This window comes from Caretta caretta, chromosome 10 (assembly GCF_965140235.1).
Source record: "Caretta caretta isolate rCarCar2 chromosome 10, rCarCar1.hap1, whole genome shotgun sequence".
Lineage (NCBI taxonomy): Eukaryota > Metazoa > Chordata > Testudines > Cheloniidae > Caretta > Caretta caretta.
Genome location: NC_134215.1, coordinates 58,055,736 through 58,083,639, shown reverse-complemented (window position 1 = coordinate 58,083,639; position 27,904 = coordinate 58,055,736). Strand labels below are relative to the sequence as shown.

General features: G+C 39.1%; 1 protein-coding gene across 2 annotated transcripts in view; it reads right to left on the bottom strand.

The window, feature by feature from the left end:
• Positions 1 to 27,904, bottom strand: part of MYO1E (myosin IE) — a 146,293-nt gene that overhangs the window by 29,662 nt on the left and 88,727 nt on the right. For both annotated transcript variants that reach the window (XM_048867037.2, XM_048867038.2), the window contains exons 10-21: positions 27,519 to 27,715; positions 26,048 to 26,128; positions 25,590 to 25,676; positions 23,840 to 23,926; positions 22,676 to 22,843; positions 19,890 to 19,975; positions 19,115 to 19,196; positions 16,606 to 16,712; positions 12,770 to 12,868; positions 8,180 to 8,324; positions 1,033 to 1,147; positions 59 to 228 (exon numbers count right to left, since the gene is read on the bottom strand). In XM_048867037.2, coding sequence (XP_048722994.1) covers positions 59 to 228; positions 1,033 to 1,147; positions 8,180 to 8,324; positions 12,770 to 12,868; positions 16,606 to 16,712; positions 19,115 to 19,196; positions 19,890 to 19,975; positions 22,676 to 22,843; positions 23,840 to 23,926; positions 25,590 to 25,676; positions 26,048 to 26,128; positions 27,519 to 27,715 — 1,424 coding nt within the window. The remainder of the gene's footprint in view (positions 1 to 58; positions 229 to 1,032; positions 1,148 to 8,179; positions 8,325 to 12,769; positions 12,869 to 16,605; positions 16,713 to 19,114; positions 19,197 to 19,889; positions 19,976 to 22,675; positions 22,844 to 23,839; positions 23,927 to 25,589; positions 25,677 to 26,047; positions 26,129 to 27,518; positions 27,716 to 27,904) is intronic.

Below are 27,904 nucleotides of genomic sequence, written 5' to 3'. Positions count from 1 at the left end.
TCATAACTTAGACAGCATGACTAGACCAAGGATCATGAGGTTTTTTTTGTAACCATACCTTAAATCGCCTGTCATATTTAGTAATCGTGTCTGCAAAATCAATCTTCTCCCGTTTCCCTACAAACTGACGTAGCTCTGGATGTTCCTCCATGCCTATGTAGTCCCCAATAAAGTTCCTGTTGATGCTATTTCGCCTTCTCTCTTTCTTGTTCAGCAACAGATCTGAGGCTTGAACACCAAAAGAATACATTAATAAATACTGCTAACCAAAGAACTTTCTAAATTCATGAAAAGAAAGAGCTCACAGGGCTTCAAGAGGAGCTTAACATTAGAAGAAAATTTAGGCAAATCTGGCAGGTGAAAAAAGGCACTGGTTAAGCTGGTAATCCTTTTAACAGGCAGATGTGTGCTTTGAAAGCCATACCTATTTAAATACTTTGCCCAGAATGGAGAGCCACCTCCAGAATTAGGGGAAGTTCTGATGCAAACCTGATCTCTGTGGAACTATCTCTAAGAACAACTACCAAAAAAAAAGAAAGAAAGAAAGAAAAAAGTTGTAGAACTATATTGCTTAGCAAGATTTGTCCCTGGAAATGAAATAGTATCTATATCTAGCACCAATCCACGAAACCTGAATTATTACTCAAAGTCCTCTGCCATCATAACAGATTTGTTTTCTAATAAGCATCAGACATTTTTCAAAACATGCACACCTCACCTTTGGTTTAGAGTTAAGAGCTTGTAGAAGTGTTTTGCTATTGCCCAGGAAGGCAATAAAGCATGACAAACTCTAGGATGGAATTTGTATTAGTCCCAAGTGCCAGCTTCTGTTTAGTTGTGGAAAGCTCTCTCCCTCACTACTAGATAACTTCTATCCCTACCACTTCAAATTGTTAGCAAAATGCACTCAACCTTAAACAAAGCAATGCAAGAGTTTGCACTCCAGGATAGGAGATATTACTTTGCTCATCTGAATCATACTCTGTTTCTGGCTCTGGGATAGCTCCTACAGCATTAGAAGTAAAGACATACCTTCTTCTCTCATTTGTACATACTTCTTCCTGGCCATGTATTTCCTCCATGCCTTCTGGATTGCCCGAGCATATCCATCATACTTCCTTTCTCTCATCTCTTCAAGCAAAAACAGCTACAAATAAAGAGGAAAAATAGGTCAAAAACTTTAGGTGAGGAATAAGTGAGCTTGGAAAAATCCACATTTCACTTTCAACCTCCATGGATGCCACCTATTTGTTACACTCCAGAACCAAGAGTGCCTTACAACCACTGTCAGTGGGCCCAGCATCAGACTGGGAAAGAAAGCTCTTGCAGGGAAAGGAGGAAGTGTCCTCTGATGGTGATATGGGCAACGATGGCTCATGTAGAGTCTACCCCCTACTCCTGCTGCCAAAGTCTGGAGGACGGTGAATTAGGGATAGTCTTTTCTCCCTGCAGCACTGCTATCGCAACTTTAGGCTGTGATTCTCTAGTGGGCCCTGCTCAGTCGTACTGCATGACCTGCCCTCCTGCATTTGCTGCTTCTTGGCTGAATCTGGGCATGACATTGCCAGAGTACAGGAGGTGGCTGGTCTTGTCCTAGATAACATGTCGTAATGGATCCATAACTTGATACTGCCCTCTCATTTCACATACAGGAGGCATCAGAGGGTGGATAAATACTAGCTCCTGCACTGTCCAAGTCTGAATTTCAAACTCCTTGTGCCTCTTGGTTACACTCTTCAGTAGTGGAAGCCCCCTGGATGGTTCTGTGGGTCCAAGTTACTCGGGGTTCCCTGGCAGGTTCTCTGGCAGACATGGCTTGGACCGGGATCAGTGAATCTGTGCATGATATACTGATCCTTGGCAAGGTTTTAGGGGGTTTCTGGGAAAATTCCCTGGATGCGATATCCAGAAATTCTTGAGGTTGCCCTGTTGTTGTGTTCTGAAACACTATTTTCTTCGCAATCCATACGTAAGAAATTATATGTCACTTATATAATTATAACTAAAGATTTCCCATTTTAGTTAAATTCCCCATTTACCACATGTCAGAGCTCCATTAGCTTTCAGTTCATAGGATGTGTTTGAGGAGTTAAGTTGCTCTTAGGAATAGAAAGCAAAACCTTGGATTTATGGAATGGTGTCTTAAGTTCCGATAAGCGTATGCTGACCTGTCTACGTGGTCGGTATGCCTCTAGTGTTCACTAACAACTGCGCTGCTTTTTAGTTTTTTTTTTTAAATACGTAACAGGGTACTATATGTTAGTTATAGCACATTGGAAGTTAGACCCTTGATAAGGAAATAGGATTTTATAATATTCTAGGAATTCTTAACTGTGTGTGTATATATACAAATCATAGAGTCAAAGATAAAGTTGGGTGGGGAGGAATATATGGCATGAGCATAGTGTCTGCATGCTCAAATGTTCATTTCTAGACTTCTGAGTTATTATCTATGGAAATGATAACATATTTTTGAGGCATTAGGTAGACCTTAACGATGCTGACATTTTCAACCATAACTATTTCCTACTGAAGTTGTTCGTTGACAAATATTTTGGGGGCTGTTGCCAAACAGTATGTATGTTTCTCCCCTGCAAATATGCAAAATCCCAGTATATCCACAAGTGGGTCATGAAGATCCTGTAGAAATCAGGGAAAGGTCCTTCATGAAGATATGTCTATTGTTTTCCACGGTCACAGAATACTTCATGTGGTTGCTGGATTTTGGTTGAGAGACAGGCATGTCAATGTGTCATGCCAGGAATACAAACAGACCATAAAACTTCACAACACATGGAACTGTGAATAGAGATCTCCAAAAAATAGTAGGAAAATGGTCCAACGTGACAGTGCTATGAGTGGACAAAACCATGCTTACAGCCAATCGTGGCACTAAGTGGGCACTAAACCAATTAAAAGTTATAGTGTAGACACAGGCCTGACTGCTTCAAAAATTCCATGAGATTTACACAAATTAATCCAGCAAGGTGATGAATTCTGCTCCTTACTCCATATGAAAAGGGAAGCCTCTAAAACTAGGTTATTCTCTTTTCATTTTAAAATCAGTTATGCCAGCCAGGGGCTCTTGGTTTTTATATTTTTGTAGGGTGTTTCTTAGAAAAGGCTGCTGGAATTCTCATGACACTTGTTTTCTGAGATAGAAAACCAAAGACTCTAAATTTCCTCTTTTCCTATGAATTATCTATGAATTAGGAAATTTCATAAAAAATGCTTAAAATATAACCTAAGAGGGGGCAAAAAGCTGCCAATTCCCAGTGTATGTTGGCTGTTTTAATTCCATAAAAGATATTATTTTAAAAGATTAGCTGGCTTGTGTGTATGTCTTTCAAAGTCGTGGGGTTTGAAACCATGGATGCTACCAAAAGAAAAATAATGTCATGCCTATCCAATGTGGGTTTTAAAGCAAACAGATCTTTTCTGCATGTTCAGCAAAGTAACTAGACTACCAAAGTGAAATCATATGGTAAATATAAAGCTTTTACACAAAACCTAGGATGGGAAGTTGGTCTTAAAGGAGAATCCACTGAGAATGGAGCAAGTTTTAAAATTATACCAGTCAAATAATTGGGAAGATTAATTATATTTTAGGAGGGGTTTTCAGCTCACTTGCCTCTGTTATCAGGGGCTTTTCTGCAAGAGACAATAGGCAGGTCTAAAAGCATCACTGCCACTCCTCTGTACACATGGCTGCCTGTCTGCCAGCTTCTTCAGCAGCAGCAGCACTGAGAGAAGTCCTCCCAGTCTCTAAACTCCTCAGAACTGCAGGGGCGTTCTGGATGTTGAATAGTGCATTGGAGTGATGTTGCCATGGGCAGGAAGTGGAACTGAGCATCAAGAAAACAGTAAAACTGACTCTACACAAAACGTTGCCAAATGCACAAATGTAATCACTTGAAGGGCTATGTGTAAAAACTGTAGCTCAAAAGTTTCACACTGAAGCATGATTTTCAGTTTGGTTTCCCTCTAAAGCATAATATCTGAAAAAAACAGGGTAGGTGCTTGTGATATCAGTTGTGTTGCAAAGAAAACACACAATCCTGATCTCTTTTTCAAAGATATACTCTAGTTCAAACACCGCTTGATGCAGGAATTACTGGATGAAATTCTCTGGCCGGTGTTATGCAGGAGGTCACATTTAGAAGATCATAATGGCTGCTTCTGCTCTTCACATTTATTTGTAACAAGCTTTGCAGCTCATCTTATGGTTAAAATTAGGTCTGGCCAATCTAACAAGTTTCATATCTGATTAAAAAAAACAGAAGTAACTGATGTCAGCAGTGCATGTTTAATGTTTTCATTGTCAGAATCAATATTTGACTTACTAACATTGCTGCTGACACAGAGCAAGTCCTAGGTTTGACTCCATGCAGAAATTCAGACAATGGCCCACTTGCCAAGATATAATGCAATTGTGTGATCATGTACTGTGGATTAGATTCAAGCCTGATAGAGATTTTGCATTTGGGACCATTATGGACACACCAGAATAATGTCAAGAGGTTCCTGTGGTGGTGACAACCTCAGTGGTTGTTAGTGAAATGCTAAAGAAGCGTATTTAAAATATTAAAACGCTATCTCTTCCCCCAAACTTCTGATATGTAATACAGGGAGTGCTGTGCTTTAAAAATACAAACACTAAATCCTTTTTAGAGAGTGCAGTCAATGTTTGTTTTGTGGGTACTAAAATGATGTGGGCAGAAAATAAAAATTTTCAATGTATATGTAGAAATGAGGTAAGTTAATGTGGCACTTCAATACAAAAAAATATGGAAATGCTACCACACTCCTTTTAGAAATGTGTTTTACTTCTGTGCGTCTGAACTATTTAGTGCCTCAAAACTGTGTGTGAAATAAAAAATCCCCACTCAAACACTGAACTCACACTAAAATGCATTAATCTGATAGTTTTTAATAAAGAACAGACAGCCCCTGCAATTGATTATTCTGTATTGAATCACACCCATAAACATAAAAAATACCCTCCTCAACTCTATGTATATAGCTATAAATGAAATAGGACACAAAAGCTGACAGTGACTTTTACATTTTGATACATACTGTGCGGAACTATAGTTTCTCTCCTTTTTTCCCCTCTCTCCTTGTATGATGTGTGGGTAATCTAATGTAGCCTCCTAAATTACAGCCTTAAATATTAGTGTGATGTGGTGAACCATTCATGGTATAACGTAACACAAGAGGTGACATCACAAAAAATAATTACAGAAGATGTAGTTGGTACCTGGGCGCTACCCTGTCAGAAATGTTTGTCCCCTTCTTAGAATGATCAGACGTCCCAATATTATTCGGACTATCCTGATATTAGGGACTTTGTCTTATAGAGGACCCTTTTACCTCCTGCCCAACCCCATCCTGATTTTTCACACTTGATATCTGGTTATCCTATCTCTTATGCAAGTGCAAAACCCAGAAATAACCATGCACCAGCCACCCACAAAATTGGATTCCTATAGCATATTCTAGGTTGGCTAATCAAGGACCCAGGAGAATAAATGTAGGCATATGAGTGAAATGGACATAAACCGAAATTCTTGGGATGGTTCCTTTTTCTCAGTGGCGCTCTGAGGAAACACCCATCATAGGCTCAGAATTTTTTTTTTTTTTTAATTAGTGAATGAGATTCTGGATAATAGTCATAAGAGGCTGAAAGAGTACTTGTTTTAATCCAGCCAAATGTACAGACTTGAGTTACTAGAATTGTTCAGAAAAGCAATTTTCATAATTGCCATGGAATATAATGTATTTCACTGCATCAATGTATGGCACTGTAAATTTCATTGTTAGAAGGGTGCCTTTTTTATAGGAGAAAATTTCTCCTTCTTTGTTAGTGCTGGTTTTATTATCAGCACGACCACCCAGCTAACTATAGAATGATTAAATCACAAAAATATTGTCCAGATTGGTGCTTACTGTCTCTTGCTGTTGTTTGTTAAACTGCCATGAGCAGTTTGTTTCAAGCAGCCAATAATAGATCCCTGAAAAACAGTAAAAACCATGAGATCAAGCAGCAGACTCAGACTTTTAAAAACCCTTTGCTCAGTTTAGCTCCTCAAATCTTGCAAAGATGTAGAAATGCTATAAATATGGGGGGGTTGTACAAATTGATATTAAACAAAGAAAACCACAATCTAATAAAAAACATTTTCTCTGGGTCTCACTTTCCCTTGTACGTGAAGACAGTTATTTATTCAGGTGTGTAATGGAAATGGCCTCCTGTCTGCCATTCATAAAACCTTACTTCACTGTTAGCTGGCAACTCTCCATCTACAGAAAGCTTATAGAAGTCCCTTCACAATGATGCAAGCACTAGATAGGATTTCAGCACACAGGCTCTAGGACTTCTAGTTAGGTCAAAAGCAAAACTCCAATCAACTTCAATGGGGGCATGGTCACACCCTTAATCAGTGCACTTCAGGTTATAGCAACATTACTGATGTTGCATCCTGTCAGCACATACCATTTTTATTTTTTTGCTAACAGTCATACTAATTGCAGTATAGCAAAGCAAAGCAGCCCAATAGCTGTAATTTAAGGCCATCAAAGTCACACTCTCCCTCATCTAATAAAAACATTAAGATAAAAAAAGTGCTGGTCACTGTAAGATAAGTTGTGAAACAAAAATACAAGAGAAATTCTTTAATAAAATGTATTCATTACATGGTTAGTTCCTTTCACACTCCTTCTAGCAAATCAAATGTTTTCCCCCGTAACAATCACATGCCTCCTTTTATTTTGAGAGAGACAAAATATAAGCCTACATGAGTCATCTAAAGCTTCACTTCTCTCAAAATTAATGTGACCCTTTTAATAGTTTGGATAATCTAATAGGACAATACCATGATGCCAGTGGGTGGGTACTTTTTTCTGGGAAGATATGCCATCTAGGAGCTGGCTGGAAAATGTGCATCTCCCTCCCTCCGTGGAAAATTTCAACTTTTTGTCAAAACAGAATTTTTTTTGGTTCTCAGCCAAAACCTGCCAAAATCCCCCAAAAGTCAGGTTTAGTTTTTCCAATGAAAAAAACTGAAAATGTGAGGAAAGCAAATACCTCCTGTGAATATTTTAATTAAGTTAAAAATCCAATTCTCAGTAGAAAACAAGTTTTGACATACATTTTTCCAATCAGCCTTCATGATATATTAGGCTGTGTAATATTCTTTCAAGGGAAATCGTGGAAACACCATCAGAAAAAATGTACTGGAATGGGAACAGTCCTCCACTGACTCAGGCACTGAAATATTGTCCACTGAAGTCCACAGAGAAAGACTTTTGTTGACTTCAATGGGTGTTGGATCAGGCTCTACGTGAGCTAATAGGTCTTTTTCCATCCCTAATTAATGTGACTGTGTTCCAAAAGTCTGATTGTCTCAAGACTGAAAAGGACTACATGATGCTGAATGGAATATGTTTTCCCATTAAGAAGGATCTTTTTTGAATAATAAATGTAAAAAGAAGAATTTTTTTTTCAACAAAAGTTGTTGAACTTGATTTTTTTTCAACAAGAGTAACGCGAGTATTGGGATAAATAGTCCAGCTCCCTAATGCTCATATGGTGTCATCTCTCAAATCTCAGTCATGCCAGAACATTTGATGCTGGTCTAGTAAATACAAAACAATTTCTTCTCCGTAATATTTTGGGCATTTTCTCTGCGCTGACTCTACCCCTCATTATTTAAATTTGTGATTGATCAAATAATACTTGCTTTATTTCTTGTTCTAATGGTTACACATATGGTTTCATAGCTTGACTCCCCTGCATATTACAATTTATCATACAACCAACTAAGTGCAAACCATGTCCCATGTAACCCTCGTGTGCTGTGTAATGGAGCCTCCTTTCCAAAGTATCCTTGCATCCTACCTTGCCTTCCTTAGGACGACTTTCTCATGCTCACTGTGTTACAAGTAGTCATGCAGCAGCCTTATTACATATTGCACCCATTATAAAAGCACCTGTAAATCTTGCCTCTATCCTCAGAGCAGACCTGTGTGTGACCTGTCAAGCCTGGCTAGAATGATGTTATTCCAGCCCCCTCAGGTCCTGCCCACACAGGCCTCTTGCACATCTGGAGAAGGCAGAAGTGTACATACGCCAACCAAATTGTGCCATGCGCAAAGGCTCAGGATGAGTCATACTCACAGACTCTGGAGCTTTGATGAAGATCTTAGTTTTCCCAAGCTGGTATTGATCAGGGTCCATATTGACTGAGTGGAGCAGGTGGAGAACCCCCTTTTTCTCATCTCCTTTCCAGGAAGGCCAGGTTGCTTTGGTCAGAATGGCATATCTGAGACAGCAGTAAGAGAGAAGAAAAATATTAAGACTTGGCATCACACACACAGCAGGAGAAGAATGCCACTGGCTCTCAACCAGTACTGTCCCTAGGGTTAACCCCTCTGTTCTGTGTTGTCACAGTGCTTATGAAAGGGATGTGGAAGGACACACAAATTTATGGGTTTTCACTTTAACCAAAGTGGTGCTGTCCAGTATGAATGTCCTTGGTCCCAACTCTTCCAGTCTCCCTAAGCCAATAGCAGGTGACTAAAACACATACGTCAAGCTTTGCTTCCTTAACCCTTGGATAAATAGGTTCATCAGCAGTATCTATACTGAAGTAATCAGTAACTCATCCTTGGCACCTCACTGATTCCACCCCAAACACATGGCCTGTTTCCCATTCCAACCCTTCTCCATTCCCCTCTTCTAATCCTTGTTATGGCTATTTGTGAAGCACCTCTAATTTCTAAGCTAGTAGCCAGCCTCACTCTCCCAGCCCAGCTATTGTCAGCAGCTGGCCTGCTCTGTACCAGGAGGCCCCTGGCGTGGCCTCTCCTACAGAAGGGTGGGGAGGGACTATGACGATGACCACCTGCTCAAGATTGGGGTGCTTTGTAACTGGCCACAACAAGAATATGAGGTCGGAGGGAAGTGCTGTAATAGGGAACAGACTAGGCATGTGGCAGGTGGGGAATGGTGTGTCTTGGATGAGTATCTCAGTACCACCCTGCTGTTTTGTAGAGTGAGGGAGAACATGGAACCCAGTAACAGAGACAGGCAGCTTCTGCCTGAGAGAACCAGCCACAGGAGAAGTGGTGGTTCATGGAAGGAAAGAGGCAGGACAGGGTGGGATTCACTGCTGGCCTCTCTTCTCTATGGCATGAAGACCCATAGCATCCTCCTTAAACCTTGGAAATTACCTAACTCCCAGGTTACAACAACATGGGAACTGCCCAGTTTTCTAAGGGTTAACTAGATAGAAACATGATAGATATAGAAGATAGAAACAGAGTCACAATGCTTTCTTGTTTTACTGCCCACCGATGGGCTAAGTCAGGGGTTCTCAAACTGGGGGTCAGGACCCCTCAAGGGGTTGCCAGATTATTACATGGGGGGGTCGCGAGCTGTCAACCTCCACCCCAACCCTGCTTTGCCTCCAGCATTTATAATGGTGTTAAATATATAAAAAAGTGTTTTTAATTTATAAGGGGGGTCACACTCAAAGGCTTGCTATGTGAAAAGGGTCACCAGTAAAAAAGTTTGAGAACCACTGGGCTAGGCTTTATATGTCTCAGCATACCTGTGGATAAGTAACTTTTGAAGCACTTTTGGGCTGCTTTGTGAACTAGACTGGAAACAGAGCAGCAGACAATTGCCCCTCAAAATCAATCTTATATTCATCTCCATTTTGGACAACCTTATCACAACTTTGTTTTCCTGAGGCCTGCCAGGCATGCTGGGGTACAATGTAAATACATGTTTATTAGTGGAACTATTTGAATAGTGAGGGGGGAAAATCAGTGATAAAGTGTTGCGTTTGGTTCACTATGATTCCTGAGTTCCTTGAGGCAGCCTCTGGGTGTTAGTGACAATGTGTCCAGACCCTGAAACTGCACAAATGGTTATTTATTAGAAAAGCTCATTTTTCATTGTTCTTCTGTCTAAAACATTTCCCAGACATGGATCAGATGCCATGCGACGTAAATGACAAACCACACATCACAAATAACAGTGACAGGCAACAGACTGTGAACAACCCAAAGTATGCAAATTACTTGCCCAAACTTAAGAAAAAACTCACGAACAGCACGTACTAGAAGAAAACTGGGAGAATTTGTGAACAACAAAAGGAACTACATCTGTAATGACTAACTGGACCAGCTCTATTTATAAATGTTTAAGGGTCAAATGCTGAAGTAATATGCAAGATGGTGTAAGTTGGACAATACTAGGTCCCTCTAAAACTCTTAGACATAGGTAAACCCATCCTGATGTAGCAGGATATCTAACATTAGTGTAATTTATGTGGAGGAGTAAGAAGAAGGAGCTCTAAGTTAAAGAGGTTCCTACCCTGCTTAATTTCCAGTTTCTTCTGGCTGTTCAGCATGTAAATTCATCAGTACAGTGGGTTTAAGTCAGTGTAAGGAATCTTAATATAAGGGAGACTAAGTCAGTGTAAGAAAAACTAAGTTATACTATCTTGCATATTCCCTCTGAATCTGTCTTACACATGTTTCATATCACAAATTCTAGCCATTTTGGGGGGGGAGTGGTAGGGGTGGAAATCAGCGAATAAAATATTTTTAATATAAATAGTAATCTTCAAAGCTATATAAAAAAAACTTTGAAACTCTTTTTTTCCTCCCAGTTATATCCACCACGATCACTTCACACACTGAATGCTGTGAGGTGTCTGTGTTTCCGGTCAGCCACATTATTCTATAATATGTAATAATGTATGGTGGTATTATATTGTGCATTGCCATGTGGCACAGCACTCTCCTCAAACACATCTCTGTGTATTCTATGATGGTGTCCATTTCAATCAGTAGTATTAATGTCCCTCTATCTGGGCTTTTCGAGCTCATGCAATATGAGGTGGAAGTGTGATTCAGGCACAAGTGCTGAGCCTGGGTTTAAAATGCCTTTGAAAAAATGCCAAATCATGACTGCCAAAAAAAGAATCTATTATAAATGCACAATAAGCAGTTAGGTCATATGTCTAAATATGGGAGTATGGGGCTTAGCTCTTGGATTGGTTATGCTTTAAAACACACAGGCCTTTTCAGTGACTTTGGCTTTTCACATGCAAATGAAAATTTCAGACATAAAAGTCCATTCAGCCCAGAAATCTCCACTTACATAGAGCTGCCAAGGAGCTCCCAATGAAAACAACTGCACAAACATGCATTTCCTGTCCATCCCATGCCTCAGCCCACTTTTACTCACACTGACTCATGGTGTCAAAACAGAGCTTGTTCTGGATGTTAGGTAACTGTGAATGGAAAGGGTGCAGGAAGATTTTTACTCACAACAAGAAGTTAAACTTTACCAAACTGCACTGAAGCAAAGAGCTAAATCCTACTGCAGGGAGATTTCATGGACTAAGACTGCCTGTGGATCTCTGCCTGTAAGAGTAGAAATCTATTCACCTTCTTCCCTAAGTGCCGTTAGGCTTTCACTGGGCAGAGCTTTCATTCAGAGAGTTTTTGAATCTGCATGGGCCCAATACATAGTCAATGTTCAGCTATTATCTAGCGGACACTAGATTTAACATGCATTATTGGTTGCTTATTCTATCTAGTAAGCAGAAAGTGCTTCATTCTCCAAGTTGTATTTCTTCAGCATAACATTCTGAGGTGGGCTAACACAATATGAAGTACATTTATGTTTTACTAGAAGACTGGGAGCAGATTAAATCATGTGAAGGATTGTTCCACGATGAATTATCCCAGAAAAGGGGCTAAATTAATCCCTGAAAATACTCTGGAGGTACATCACCAATTAATTTTACCCATTGTTTTCAAAAAAGAGGAGACACATGCTAAAAATCATGAGGTTTCTGGGCAGGACTCTGCTTCATGCCGGCAGCACTGTCACTAAGAATGTTGCTTCCAAAAAGGAAGCAACGTTTTGTTTCTTGGTGCATCATTCCTTGGATTTTCTTGATCCCAGCAAATCTGGTTTTGCACCAGAGTATGGTACTGAGACTGAACAGTTCTTCTTGGCTGAGGCTCTCATGATGACGGATGAAAACAAGATGTCCATGCTCATTATTTTAGATCTATCTGCTATCTTGAGTGATTCTGTTCCGCTCTGTGGGAAATGTTGGGTGATCTGTTTATCTCAGCCTTTGCAACAATATTATTTTAGAATTAAAGCTTAGATTCTCAAATACAAGATTTAAAGTTTAAAAGTTTAAAAAAAAATAAAAAAAGTACCAGCTTGCTGATCTATCATAAGATGTCTCAATTTGATCCTGGGTAGCTGTGTGTCAATTATTCCACCAAAGGCTGGAATATATATTATTATTTGATTGAAATTACTTTAATTTAAGAGAGTCTCAGCAAAGAGATAGATGTTAATGTACAAATACAGAGCTAGCCATTCAAAGGAGTGTGGGTTTCATAGACTGGAGCATATGCTACTGAACACTTTTCTAGTTCTCTATTCCCATAGACTTTAACTCTTACCTCTGAGAGATCCATAGCAGTGCAGTAGGAATTGATATTTAAGGTAAGTTGAGAGAAGAACATGATACTTCTCAATGGCAAAAAGTTGGCTTTAAAAGTCTTTGTTCCTTTAAATCTCTATATAAACTGAATACTGCACAGTTAAAGCTAATGGGAGAAACTAGAAACTTTTTCAGGGCTTGTGGCTTTTCTTTCCTCCTCTTTTCCGCACCCATGTAGCAAACCACTGTACAGCAATACTGCAATGCCTGTAATACTGTACCTCTGCAAAAACTTTTTGAATACCCGTCTGTACGCATAGCCTGCTCTCCTTACTCGAATATTTTCTTTCAGCCCTAGGTATTCCACTTGATGCTTTACCCTGTGGGGAAAAACACAGTGAGATTTATAATCCCTTTCTTTTCAGCCTTTTTATAAACGTATGTATCCTTACAATTATATATTCTGTTTAAAGTCTCTAGTTCTGAACCACATGTGTGTGTGTGTGCGTGCGCTCACTCACACAAAGTATAAAGGGAACAATAGTCAAACTGTACGTCACTACATGGTGGGATGAAAATGTGGATCCCATCAAGACTGGGATGGAGTTATTGTAGCTGTTCTGTTCTTTTGCCTTGTAAGTTTATCTCATTACAGTTTTTCCCAGTTTAGGGAAAGATGAGCACTCGATTAAGCCTGTTCTCATTTGTTTAGAGGTCCCTTAACCAAAACTTTGACTTTCCAATTTTACTTTGATATTCTTTTTTCCCTTTTGCTTAAAGGTCTAATGAATAATTCAGGACTTGATTAGTCCACAGTTCATGGCTCTAATACTTGGCCATTAAAAAAAGCCAAGTAAATTCTGACCTACACAAATGCCCCAAATACTGAGATGACACTGGATGTTGGGAGACTAACCTGTTTTCTTTTATCGTAAATTTTTAATTTTCACCTGCATTTTACATAGCTCAAAATTAAACATAGTATCTTATATTTGGCTATTCAGACTCAATACTGTGCAAGAAGGGCCAAGTTTGATGGTCAAAGGTCCAAAATAGCACTCTTCTGGAGTACCAGGGGCTGGAAAGCAGAAGCTGAGCAGTGTGTCCCTGGGTACCATGGCTCCTATCTCTGCCATATTACAGAGGGAAGATTTGTGTCAGGCTGGAAGAGTGGCTGGAGCATGCTCAGCAGTCCACACACTGCATAGTTCTAATGGCCACAAGCCTTGTAGGTTGGCACCAGTCCCAGAGGCTGAACTAACAGCTGTAGGCAGGCTGTGGAGGTGCTCTGTATCTTGTCTACGGGCTGAAGGGGAAGACTCCATTCCTCTGACAGCTCTATAGTTCCTCTGTGAAAATCCCTTTTACTTCAGTTCTGCACAGGAGCTGAGGATTTCATCTTAAATCTCAAAGGGGAAAATAGAATGTAAAAGAAAGGGCTTCTCTTTGGGACTTCATTCTCCCTTTCTGGAGTTTGGGAGCCCATTTTACATTTTTCTAAATTTAAAAACAAAAGTATATACTGCTAGACCACTTCTTAAAGCTTAGACATTAACTCAGAATAAGGGACTATCTTTCAGTGAACTTTTGTTGCTGTTGTAGGAGTCCTGCTTTACTGCTCTGCATTTCCCTAATTTCCTGAATGTTTATAATTCACATCAGAGAGCTGGAGGGGGTGTGTATTAAAATGACTGATTATTTTTTTTAAGGTCCAAATCTTAATAGCTTGCAATAAGAAACAACAGGACTGCTAAATTTTTTCAATTAATTTAACAAATCACCGCATTAAAAAAATGCTTCTTTAAATTATGTATATAATTTTGCTTACCATCTTTCCATTCTTTACAAAGACCTATTTCAAATTCTGGTACCTCTCAATCAGTGCTTAATTTGTAGCGAAAAAGGTGCCAGGACTCAAGCAATTTTTTTACATTCATAACTGACGAAACAAACCCAAAGGTGCCGGTGCTATGAACTGCCAAGACTAGAGGTGCCGGGGCTCAGCCCTGGCAAGCCCCGCACAAATTAAGCATCGCTCTCAATTGTTGCTTCATTGGAGTTATTTTCTAAGTTTAGCTTCATTCCAAGCCTCTAAAGTACAGGATGTTTTTTTTTGCCCATTGATTTTTTTAAATCGAGACATTCCTGTTCTATGACTCACACTATAAAGGGGGATAATTTCTCATTTTTAAATCCCATGTTGTCAATGACAAAACCCACCAGTCATTTTTTATTTTTAATAAAAGTTTATAAAAATGGTTTCCTTAAGCAATGTAAGTTGCTTTTTGGACTTCAAACTCACTATAAAAAGTGCTGCATATTTCAATGTTAGTGTTCAAGGAACCAAAGTAGTTTTGTACCCCTTCCAAGGCTTCTGGTGTAGTAACAGTAGAGAGATGATGTTCAAAAATATATTTTCCTGTTTATAGCTTTCCCTCCTGTTCACATCTGGAATAATGCAGTGGAACAACAATACAACTCCCTTTTTCTTACTACTCTTCCAGTACCAGTGTCCAGCAACACTACATTTCTTAAACATTTCTTTTTTGTCCTTTTTTTTCCTGGGAAAAAGACACTCTTAAAAATCTCCCCTTAGGCATCAACCTCAAGCAGAGTCAAGGTCTAGGAATTCTGCTAATACAGAAAAATTTCAGGCCAAGCAGCTGTACCAGAATCGAAAGAAAAACACATTTTCAAGAAACACCCCAAATTTTGGAATAAGCAACTAATCCTGCTGAATCTTAGATTTGATACAAGGTCTATCTTAAGCAGAGTGCTACAGTTTCTGAAACTATTTAAATGAAGTACAAACCTGGAGCGACATGGGTTTGTGTAGTACACAGTAACACAGGCTTCCCTGGGTAAAGTTCTTTCTTTAGCAAGACAACAATATTTTTGAAGTCCATTAACAGGCTAATTGTAAGCAGATCGTATATGCAGCTGCAACAATTTTTCAAATATGTGTTCATCGGTGTGGTGCATGAGACTAAATGACCCCAGGAAAATATTCCTTTCAAAAGCTAAACCAATATTGTTCAGCAAAATATCACTGTGACTCTTTCAACCCACTTAGATGTTCTATTTCCAGTGTCACTGAACTTTCCCACAGCAGTAAGATAACAATACTATGTAAGGAAAACAGCAAAACAAAAAAATCCCTTTGGTCAGTCCCATGAATCTTCACTACAGAAACAAACTGCAGACTACAGTTTTGCTTAGGGATATCCATATGAGCAGATCTGCCTTTCCTTGGGGACATCACTAACAACTATGAAGAATTTCTGGGTGTTTGAGGCTTTACCACAATGCATAGAATATAAATATAAAATCCAGTTTAATGAATGAGAGATCATTCGTTTTAAAAACTGGGGAAAAGTGCTCATAGTTATAAGGCTAGATGATGTCAATTTACCTCTGGGGATGGTATCACACAGTGTGTTGCATTCTATTTACCTGTACTTCATTGCCAATTACCTCAGCAATGGCAAAACAACACACATCGTTGGAAAATGGGGTCTCAGAGCCTGAGCTCCACCTGAAGCCCAAATGTCTACACTGCAATTTTACATCCCTGCAGCCTGAGCCCACTGATCTAGGCCAGCTGTGGCTGCACCACAGGCCTTTTAATCACAGTGTAGACATACCCAGAGTGACTTCTGCTCAGACTGCTAGGGTTTTAACTACCTAGTAGAAGCTATGGTTTTTCAAAGCAGCAAACAAAAGTTATAAGCTACATTCTGTTTGTGTGTACCAGGATTTAGTTGTGTAAATCCTATTATGCTGTTCTGAAAATTTAGCCCTTAATTACTACGGGATTTACTCAAATACATTCTGTAAATTGTGATTACCCACAACTAGCTAGGGAAAGACTACGATTAACCACATTAATGACTAATGCTAATCAAACAAAACTACTGTGTTTCCTCAGAGTTTAGGAGAGGCCGTAGAGTAAGTGGTTATATGTCAGGTCTGAAGGATTCTGTCAAGTACTGTGTCTAGAGTACCCAGTTCTGTTTGCTGGCATGCTGTGTGATTACAAATGTTTCTGCTGCTCAAAGGAAGCCTTGTTTGGACTGTTACTTTGGCTCTGCCCACCCCATACTTGGCTAACTCGTACCTGCTCTCCTCCCAATCTCGAGGCTTCTTTGTTTCATTGGGCTTGATGCAGCGGATGTAGTGAGGTGTACATTTTATCAGGGTACCAACAAGATCATTTGCTTGTTTCTGTGAAATGAGGAACAAAACTTAGATATGAGCTGATTCAGGTAAGTTATATAGGACATTTCTTCAAAGTGTCAGTTGTCTACTGCTCCACTGACCACCACAGTATCTTTGGATAATATGCAGCAGGAGTCAGCAAGTAGCCCCACAAGCGTGGTTGTCTAGCGAGAGACTCAATTTGACCTTGTAAAAGGGCTACATGGAAATAGTCACATACATGGGGGAAAAGTCACAATTCAGAAAGCGTTTCCATTAAAAATCTCAAATTGAAGGCCACCTGTCATTAGCAAGGAAGCTATCAGTTATTTTTACATTACTGGACTTTTATCTTTCTATTTCTCGCTCTTGTGTTGTATAATTCATCTTTGCTCCATCAAAAAAAGGGAACTCTTCCATCTTATTGATTTGATTTGTAAAATATACCCATTGTCATCTCTAGGCACATGTACACATTGAATGCACAAATTAATACAACCAGACTGACTTTACATCCACTGACAAAGTCCACCAACTCCCACTACAGTGAAACTCAATCCCATGCCAAGCCACCTCCTAAGAAAACACTTTAGTAGATATACTGCCATGGTAGGATGCCCTGAGGGTGGGGAGTGAGTTGAGAGTTGATGGCTTTTAAATGAAATCACCCTATCTCCAGCCCCTGACATTTAAATCTGGGGGCTGTTATGTGAATGCTTCAGTTGCATCCGATGAAGTAAGCTGTAGCTCACGAACGCTTATGCTCTAATAAATTTGTTAGTCTGTAAGGTGCCACAAGTCCTCCTTTTCTTTTTTCAGTTGATCTCAACAGTCAAGGTGAAATATGACAAAAGGGGCAGTGTCGTTAGACTAACATTGCTTTCTAGACAAAAGTGCTAAGATCTATTTGACATAAGTGAGAATTCAAGTTATTAATAGCCTTCTTGCAGTAATAATAACAAGAAATTGCTAAATTCGGATTAGGATCCAAACTCTTCCAAATTTTTGGGACTTGGGGATCTGGGGGGCATAGGTTCAGGTCAATCTTCAAATAATATGCTAGAAATCTGAACAGTGAGGCCTGATTCAATGTCCACTGACGTCAACAGGAGCCTTTTATTGATTACAGTGAGCACTGGATCAGGCTTTCTGGGCTGCTAAGGGACAAGTTATCTGTAGTTAATTGCAGGACACCAAGCAGCTGTTTGAAGGGGCTCATTCATTATGCACATGCCAGTGCTGCTATCACTGCCCCCAATTGCCATTTTGGAAATTCAAACTAAAGCTGGGCAAAAAAATTCACATCAAGTGAAAATATAATGTTGTGATGGCTGAAACAAAATTACTTTACAACCAAGCCAGATTTGTAATTTTCTTCATAATCAAAATAGGAGTTTTGGACAATGAAAAACAGTGAAAACCACTTTTTTCATTAAATACACACACCCACCCACACATACTATATATTGTATTTGGGGAGGAAAATTATATACATGTAATTGGGGGGGAAATATATTTTCCAAATGCAATGTATAAGTATGTGTGGGTATGTATGTACAGTATTTAATGAATAAAGTGCTTTTCACTCTTTTTCACTGTCCAGAACTCCTATTTTGTTTATGAGGAAAATTACAAAGTTGGCCTGGTTATGAAGCGATTTTGTATACAGTGTGTATGTGAAGTTCCAGGACTCCTTCCCTATTCATTCACAAAGCCCAGGAATGTTGCTAATTTGAAGTTACTCCCTTGCTTGTTAGTTGTGCAGAATCTGCTGGGATATTTTCGTTTTGTTTTTTGACATTTAATGAAATACTGAAGTTGACTGAATTTTCACTTTCATTCTGAAATGGTTACAATGCAAAAACCTGTATATATTTCCCAAATGCAATATTCACCTTTAAACAAAATACTCTGGGCCTGATGCTTGGCTGGTGTAAAATGGTGTACCTCCATTGATGTCAATAGAGCTGTACCAATTTACCAGCTAAGAAATTTGGCCTGTTATCTTTGAAGTATAGGCACATTTCTTATTTTGGATACAGTGTAGCTGGGCTTGTTCTCCCTTAATAAATTTACTAAATAACCATAATAAAAGTATTTACCACTCATACAACTAATTTATTTTCCAGCACTATGCAAATATTAAGTATGAAGAGGTCACAAGGTCTAGCTCATCAATTCAGCTAAAACAGATGTCATACCAAGTAGAAAAATGTTCAGTAACTGTTTGTATAGGTACCTATGAGATGGGAAACTGACTTTTTTTGGGGAGGGAGGGGGTCTTTCTATCAAGGCTAGGGCATCAGACCCCTCTGAGCTGATCCTGTTACTGTAAAAGGAAAGTTTTCAAGTATAAAAACACTAACTCCAAGAAAAATTGTCCCCGCCCTTTCCACCAGTTATATCCAAGAGGCATAAACTGAACATACCTTAATTTTACTGCCAGCAGTGGTTGGGCGGCCTTTCTTGTCCGCTTGGAGGTTTTCAGGAAATAGAGCCTTTATAAAAGGTCTGGAAAAGAATTAGCAAGACATGTTGGTGTATGAGGACAGAACAACCATGCATTGTGCACACTGCAGTATATCAAGGGATACATGGTAGAAACTGGTGGTTTAGTAGACTATGCATGATTATTTACAGTAATTTGCGAATGCAGACATACCAAATCAATCTAAGATCAACATTTTCCAACAGCTTTATCTGCAGACAGTGCTTTTTCAGCAATCCCTTTCGCTGACACGTGAATTTCTGAAGGGTCACAAAATCCCAGATTCAAAGGAATATTATATGGATAGCCTTAATTTTTTTAAAAATTAATATATCAACATTATTAATTAAAATATACAATATTTAAAAATGCTACTTTGTACCTTTAACCAAGAACCTTTCTTCTATTGATTTCAAAGCACTTTACAAATCACTGGACGAGATTCTGATCATATCTAGCCTGTACACTGATCATATCTAGTCTACTTTTGGCCTGATCCCCCACTGCACCTTGCACAGTGTATAGTCATTCACATCTGTGTAAACTGGCTACAAAATGCTACCATTTTGATTTGGTCGTGTTTTATACTCACTTTGCGCAGGTGTAAATGGCTACACATGGTGCAAGGCAGTGGAGAATCAGGCCACCGGCATCTACTTGAACCAACATTCTAGTCACCAAAAGTGTTAAGTGTTAAACAAGTTTTGTCTACGTACAGCTCACTGCTCTGCATGAGTTCAATCAAGTCCATGAAAAGAACATCCCGATTCCTCTCACAGAATCCATCCATATCATAGGATACCTGGGTCAAGGTGGAAATCAAATGTTGTTTAGTAGAGACCCTGATAATTAAACAATATTTTAAAACCCCCATGATTTTTCCTTTGATCTGATTCATGGTAACCAATAAATCCCTGAATATAATTTGCCTCATGAGTTTGTCATGTAAGACTTAGCTGATGTCAGTTATGTATTTAGAATTTAATGAAAAAGAATACCATGCAGCTGGTTAATGAGATGCAACAGCCTGGGAATAAATTTAACATCATATAAGGAAAAACAACAACAACAACAACAACAAAAGTTCTGCATAATCAAGGTTTTCTGTAATTCAATAAGATCAATAAGTACTGCTTAAAAAAAAAATCAAGAACAAATAGGAGAAATACAGCAGGACTTAGTACAAAATAATAAACAGAACACCTGCATATTGATTCCAAATTTAAGAGGGACACCATTATTTGACAGCACTTTGTATGCCATCAGTTTCAGTGTTTCTCCTGTGTAATTCACTTCCTCTCTGGTTTCAGTAGGTATCTCACACTGCCACAGACAATGTCATTTGTTAAAACCACAAAAATTGGCAGACACACTTGGGGACAGATGCAAAAGTAATTTTAACTTGTTTGTTTTTTAAACTGACTAGATTTCAAGTTGACTAGGTTCCTTTATTTCACTTTTTAAAAAAAGAAGAAGAAAAAGGACTCTCTTGATGATATCTTAGCACTGCAGTCCATAATGGAAACAGTTGTTGCTGTCAGTATGAGAAAGAAATAGGAAATGAGTGTTTCTGCATGTCAAAGTTCTGCGAGTCTTAGCACCACGTCAAGAGATATGTATGGTAGACTGATACTGAAACCCCTGTAGTAATAACCTATGCCAACCAGAATACACGAAATATTCTGCACCTCATTGTTGTACACATGCTATTACAATGAGAAAATACTGGGTGAAATCTTGATCTCACTGAAGTCCATGGCTTCACTCAGAAGGTTATGTATGTTATGTTCTTTTCAATTACCTTACTGCTGATGGTTGGTTGCTGATCTTCTAGCCAGTCATACACAGCTGGACTATATTTTATTAGAAAATGACTTTAATTTAACTGTTAAGGGTCGTTGTGGTTTCCATTGGAAACACCACTTTTCAGAGGCTTATAATTCAGCTGTTTTTATTCATATTGGTCTAAATTCTGGCAACAAACTGTCAGTCACATGTCAAACTTTTTCTTCTCTTCCAAGAAATATTTTAATACTTTTTGCTTTTTCTTCACACCTTCTAGTTTTACAAACAGTTAGTCCTTATACATGATTGCTTTTGCAACTAGGGAGGATATTCATATGTGAAAAGTATCTATGTACATACAACTAGTTACTTTTCATAACACCTTTTCCTGTATATCCATATTTCATATTCAGTTATTATTCTAATTCTAATTCTAGTTCTCAATGAATTCTAAGGTTTCCAATTACATTCTCTTGGAAACAGAATAGGCACTGACCCAATACTTTCTATGGTCCTTTTTTAAAATGTTCACATAAATGCTACTGACCGATTCTTATATCAGTTTCTTGGTTATTTTTATTTTGTATTTTTAATAACTGATCAAATGAAACTAATGCAAAGGACCTACATTTAACCAACAAATCAAGGAAATTCAGAGCTATCGCTGCAAATCTATTTGTAACTTACTCCTGTTGGGTGCACATTTGATATATAAAATAACACACTTTCTGAAATCCCTGCAGTATGCTGCCACAGTACAAGTTCAGGGCCAGAATCTGATACTACTTCTCTTGTTAAGCAGTATGTTATTCCACAAGCAGTCCCACTGATTTCAACAGAACTTATTACAGTATAAAGGGTCTACTCAGTGTGAGTAAGGGTGGCCCAAGGGAGAAATGACAATTTGGCAGGCTTCTTCCTTGACTTCTCAATTAAAGTATGTCCTTAATCTCATTTTATTTTTTTAACCTAATCTCTCCCTCACATGCAGAAAATTTTTTGACCTTGAATGATACTGCACATCCGTAAGTATACAAATTGATAACATCTTTAACTAGTGGTTTTGTTGTAACTATTTTATCACAGATTCAAATTGCTAATCTGACTCTAGGACCGTTGTCCCTAGTGCGAGATTAATCAAAAAATTTAAAAAACCCACATTCTGTAGAGAAGAAAACACAGCTGAGCCCCAGATTTAACCCAGTCTATACTAGAAAAGGCCTGCCAGTGTAGCTATAAAAGTAAACCTTCCTAGTGTAGATGGACTTTATACTGGAAAAAAGAGTATTTTGCCATCATAATTTGATTTTTCCCAAATGAAATAAACAGTACTAGCAAAAGCACTAGTGCTTTTGCCTATATAAAAATGTCATTAAAAAGTCCACAACCCTAACAGACATTACAATACTGGCAAAAATTTTAAGTGTAGACCTGTCCTTTGAGAACATGGGGCCTGATACTCCTCTCACCTATACCTGTGTAAAACAAGAGTAATTCCTTTGAAGTCAATGGAGTTATATCAGTGAAAAACTGATGGCAGTCAGAGGAGGGTCAGACTCACTAAATTTGATAGTTGTGCAACTGATAATTTAGTTTTAATCCAGGGTTAAAACTATTTCCCCTCTATTTGGTTACTGTGCTTTTATTTAAAAGAAATTAGACAGCATTTAAAATAATTGGGGTTTTTTTCCTTCTAAAAGCTGTTTTTTTGTAGCACCTTTCCTGCATAATGGTGGATGATAAATCCCTGGTTCCAGCTGTTGAAATGTTCATGAGTCCCAATCTGCATCTGGAGTTTCTGGAGCAGCGTCTGGTCAGCTCCCTCTCCCACTGCATGCATTGTGGCACACACATCATCCAGAATGCTCATAATTCCTGGGGGATTCTGACAGGGCAGAGGTCAATGGGGAAGAAGGGGAAGAAAAGAAAAGAAACCTGTGATATGGTTTCAAGGTAGATCGAGTAAAACACTAAGAGCAAATTCATCCCAGGTGTAATTTCCCCACAGCCAATGGAGTTATACTGGGGATTAATTTATCCATTAGCATGAAAGCAAAGATAAGGAAGAACTGGAAGTCCTAGAATTGACTAGATAGCTCTAATGATAGGGAGAAAAGTGAATGTGCCCAGAAAATCTATTTCTTTTAGCTTAAAGCTGTCACAAATACACAATTTTCTTCCCCCACCACCAAAAGCTAACCCACATTTCAGATAAATGAGAGGCAACACTGGGAATGCTATGCATACGGTTCACCATTTCCTCTGAACCAAGACCAAAGTTTGGGACTTTGTGTGGGGGTACATAGTAGAGCTGCTCAAACAAACCAGAATTTCTGTTCCATGGGAAATTCTGATATTTTGATGTTTATTTTCATCCCAAATCAGGAGGAAAAGTGTAAATAGTAAAAGTTTTCATGGGAAAAAAAGTTGTGAAAACATTCCACCTGGAAATGTCAAAACGTTAATCTCTGCTTTTGCCTGAGCTGTGACAGTGCATCATGGCAGTTGTAGTTTTCGCTCCCTCATGTCCCATTCTCCCCTATGGGCCCACTTCCCCAACTGGACTACATTTCCCATGATTCAGTGTGGTCTCCCTGTGACTGAGCCACCTCAGTGCGATGTGGAGTTCATGGAAAATTTAGATTTTGATTAAACTCCATTTTCCAGCAGAAAAATGGGGTAGTTTTTTTTCTTTTGACCAGCACTAGTATTGGGGTTCTAATTTTGGTCCATCTCTAATACATGTTACCCATATGGGATTCGGGTGTCCCACTTGCTGCACAACCCTGGGCTACTCTTGACAGCGAGGCAGTCCTAACTATTAGTTTGGAGAAAAATGTTGTCTCAGCTTCATGCATCTGTATTTGTGACAAAAACTTACCACTTTATTCTCAATGAGGTCACATACTATTTTGTTGTTGAAATAATCTATGGGTGTCCACCTAATTCCTTCTTGCACATATTCTTCCTGTGAGATAGAAAGAAAGACCCAAATATTCATTCACATTGTAGGTTTAGTAGTGGATTTAGGATAGTCCACACACACATAAATTCTATACTATTCAAATGGTTTTAAAAGACCTGCCTATACAGGTGATTGGGAGCTTCTTTTTGGTGATCTTGCCAAAAGCACTGACAATAATTCCTGCTGGATAATGTCTATGGGATCGTGTAGAGGATTCACGGAACTGTGTCCTAAATGAATACAGGAATTCTGAGGCAAATTCATCTCTTTGAGTCAACGGAATTACCACAGGGATGAATCTGGCCCTTTGAATATAAATTCAATAATTTAGTGGTAATACTGGTGACCAAAACACCAACTACAACATACCTCTCCCTTGTTCTGATCTGATATGTCTCCCAATCTCAGATTACAGTTACTTTGTGAAAAATAATACTGGAGTACAATCCAGCTCTGTATTACACAACACTGACATGGCAGAGGATAAAATCCTCCCCCTTCATCCAGTGCACCTTGTGCTGTTCAGAGGCCTCCGAGTCCTTCCATTCTCCTCACCCCAACTGGAGCAGTTACTAATCAGAGCAGGATTTTCAATTAACATGTTTATCTTCAACCCGCTTTACAAACACTAACAAAACAAGTTTCACAATACCTGAGACACAGGTGATTGTCAATATTCTCAAGGCTAATTTATAGATGGAGAAACTGAGACAGAGAGGCTAAGGACCAGATCTCCACAACAGCATGTTCAGAACTGCACATGCAAAAATGCAGGACCAGCTATGCTCCCTCTTTCTGGGCACAGTTCCTGTGACTGTGAGTGCAACCAACTCTACAGCTGGTCAAAAACATGTTAAATTCAAAAAAATTTTGATAGAAAAATGTCATTAAAACATTTTTTGACCAGCCCTAGTTGTATCAATTACATACATAAATGTCCAGCTAGATACTTAACTAGTCATTTGTGTGCACTTTTGTGGAAGTGCAATTGTGTATGTACACTTCTGGAAATACTGGCCCAAGAACACTTAGCTGCTGATTCTGGAGTCCTTGGGTGCCAGGTTTATACTTGCACTACTAGACCATACCTCTCTGGGCATATTGCATGCTATCATTGTTTTCCAATGTAGAATTTGATGCTCATGTAAGGAGAAACTTGGCGAAGACATTCCAGGGCAGAGAAAGGGACATGCTTTTAAAAGGGTAGAGAAGTGAGGAAATGGGTAGCATAAAAATAAATGTACAGCCAAGTTAACTGAATTCTCTATTTCATTAAAAATAGAGACAAATGGGTGAGACAAACTGTTTTTGCATTTAACTTTTAGTGCCATTTTCCACAAAAATGGAGGGATGGAACCAAGCTGCAGTTTTCCACTTCTGTCAGTGAGTCAGATCACACAGCGCGTGTGGTCAGAAAGTCATATGACTGCATAAATACACTGTGCAAGAGACTCACCTTTGTATCACTGTATTGGAAGACAAATGTGTCTGCAACTGATGCTATTTACATTTTCAAGGTTAGTTAACTGCCATGATTTTTTTTGGCCTTGCTTTACAAAAAGGCAAATTTTGTTGTCACTGGCTGAAACCTCAGTCCAGCACCAAACAAAAGGGTGACAGCTAACTCTGTGAATTTTTAACTCAGAGATTATCAATGTGTAGTTACCTGTTCTGCCTTCAGTGTCAGTTCAATAAAAATCTGCTGCAGTTTTTCATTAACAAAGTTGATGCAGAACTGTTCAAAACCATTTTTCTATAATGAAACAGAAAAAAAATTAACAATGTTAGCCTCATGCTCTACACTAAACAGCTTTTGATTTTTTTTATAATAAGCAATTTTTGGAGAGGTTTTAATGAACATTTTCAATGATGGGCTGGAAGCTGATTTTACATTTATTCCGTGTGTTGTCACCACCTCAGTGTAAAGGTCAGTGACCGAGATTCTCTGAAGCTGTTTTCAGTACTTCATTTTTATTACATGACTTATTACCACTGGGCACTGTAGTTCATATGAATGCCCAGGAAGATGACATTTTCCTTTCTTTCTTTTGACCAGAGTTTTAAAAAAAAAAAATTCTTCTCTCCCCATCAGGTCAATTCAGATCCTGAATTTTGCACTCTTACCTGGAATATTTCAAAGCCATAAATGTCTAAGACTCCAATGTTATACTCTTCATAGTCCTTCTCCATAGCCTTATTAATGGACTAATAAAAAACAGAGAGGAAAAAACATGTTTATACAAAACAAACTAGTTTAAACCCTTAAGCAACTTTGAACTGAAAAAATTTGGGTTGTACAAAAATAACCTCTTTATATGCAATGAAGAATGAAACTCCCCTTTTCTCCCCGCAAGTGTATTTCACTTTATTTAAAAAGGTAAACTCTATCGTCAGTTAGCAAATGAGTATTACATTATCCATTACAGTATATATTATATACATTACATTACGTTATCCAAGCAAGTGAGCCTTCAGAGTTATTACCTGTAAATCTGTTTCTCATTAGAAAGAGTTACTGGACCATTTAAAAAGAGAAATAAAAAAAGCAAACAAGAAATAAAAGGAACGTTTATAAAAGCTCAACAGTTAGAGTTCTGCTGATATGCAACCTGATTCTTCCCATTAAACTTTTTAAATTTCTGCTTTTCCTTGCCAGCAACTTAAAAGAGCAAAACACCAGTGACACCTGCTATATAGGCAGTGGGAGTTGCCATGGTGAGGCAGTTATAAGAAAATAGCAATGCCACCCTGGAACAAACCTTTGCTCCAGCTAGCCCAATATCTTGTCCAATATCTGATGTTTCTCCCTTCCCATTTCAGCCTACAGTCTCATCCTGAAAAGGGACTACCTTGCATGAGAGGAAGGGAGAGGGAGTAGAATAGCATCTGGAAAGCAGCAAGAATGGGACAATGAAGGGAGGCTGTAACCACTCCCCCTGGGAGTTTCACTACCTGACTGTTCTTCCTTCCTGAGAGTGCCCCAGACTATAGGTCACATTAAGGCTCTGAAAGCATGAGCTGTATTTTGGGGATGGGGGGAGGGCAGGTGGGCGAGAAGGTGGTACACCACATGGGCAGCAGTGACTGGAGGCTGAGAGGAGGCATAATGCCTCTAACGGTGCTGGAGATGGCGCACTCACCAGCCATTTAAACCGTTTGAAAAGATGTAGCATGGGCCTTCGAGCCACTATCTCGAGTTCCATGGCCATGCCCTTGTTGTGCCATCCAGTGCTGCCACTATCTTTATAATGTCCCCAGCTAAATGCTCTAGGAACGCAAGCAATTTAAGGACGCCTCCAGTGCAGGAGTACTGCATGCAAGAGCCTCTCTGCACCCCTTTCCCCTGCCCTTAGCATTCCTGCTCTAGGGCAGCCACCAGGGAGCCCTGCTTGTGTGTGTGTGGAAGGGAGGCATGGAGAGGGCTGTATAGCAGTGGGTTAGCAATTAACAGCTGTTTAAGGCTTGAGGAAATGTAGTGCAGTGGGGGAAGGATACAATGGCCAAAAGCAGAGAATTGTGGGGGAAAGCCCACATGGGATATTTTTTCCTTTCATCATTTAACCCTAGTGACATAATCAGAAAAAATTCAACTTACATCCACCAGGTAGTCAAAGATGCGGGCATGAAGGGCTTTGGCTAGAGCATCTCTGGTGTAGCAGGCCTGTTCCACATTAAGCGTCACATTAATGGACTCTGATTTGCCTCCCCACTTACTGTCCATCTGCCTGCTGGTCAGTTTCTCTTTCAGGCGGCTTTGGTTAATTCCCAGGAGGAAAGCAGGGAAAGCCAAAACTGCAAGAACAACCAGGGTTGTTGTTTTTTAACTAAACCAATGGATGGTGATTTAAAGATAAAAAAAACAAACAAACAAACAAACAAGAAAACGCACAAGTATCTCAAGTAGCAGTCATCAGAAACAAACCTGGTGGGATGTGGTAAAAATGGGACTTATGGCTCAAAACCTTCTCTAAATCTTCCAAG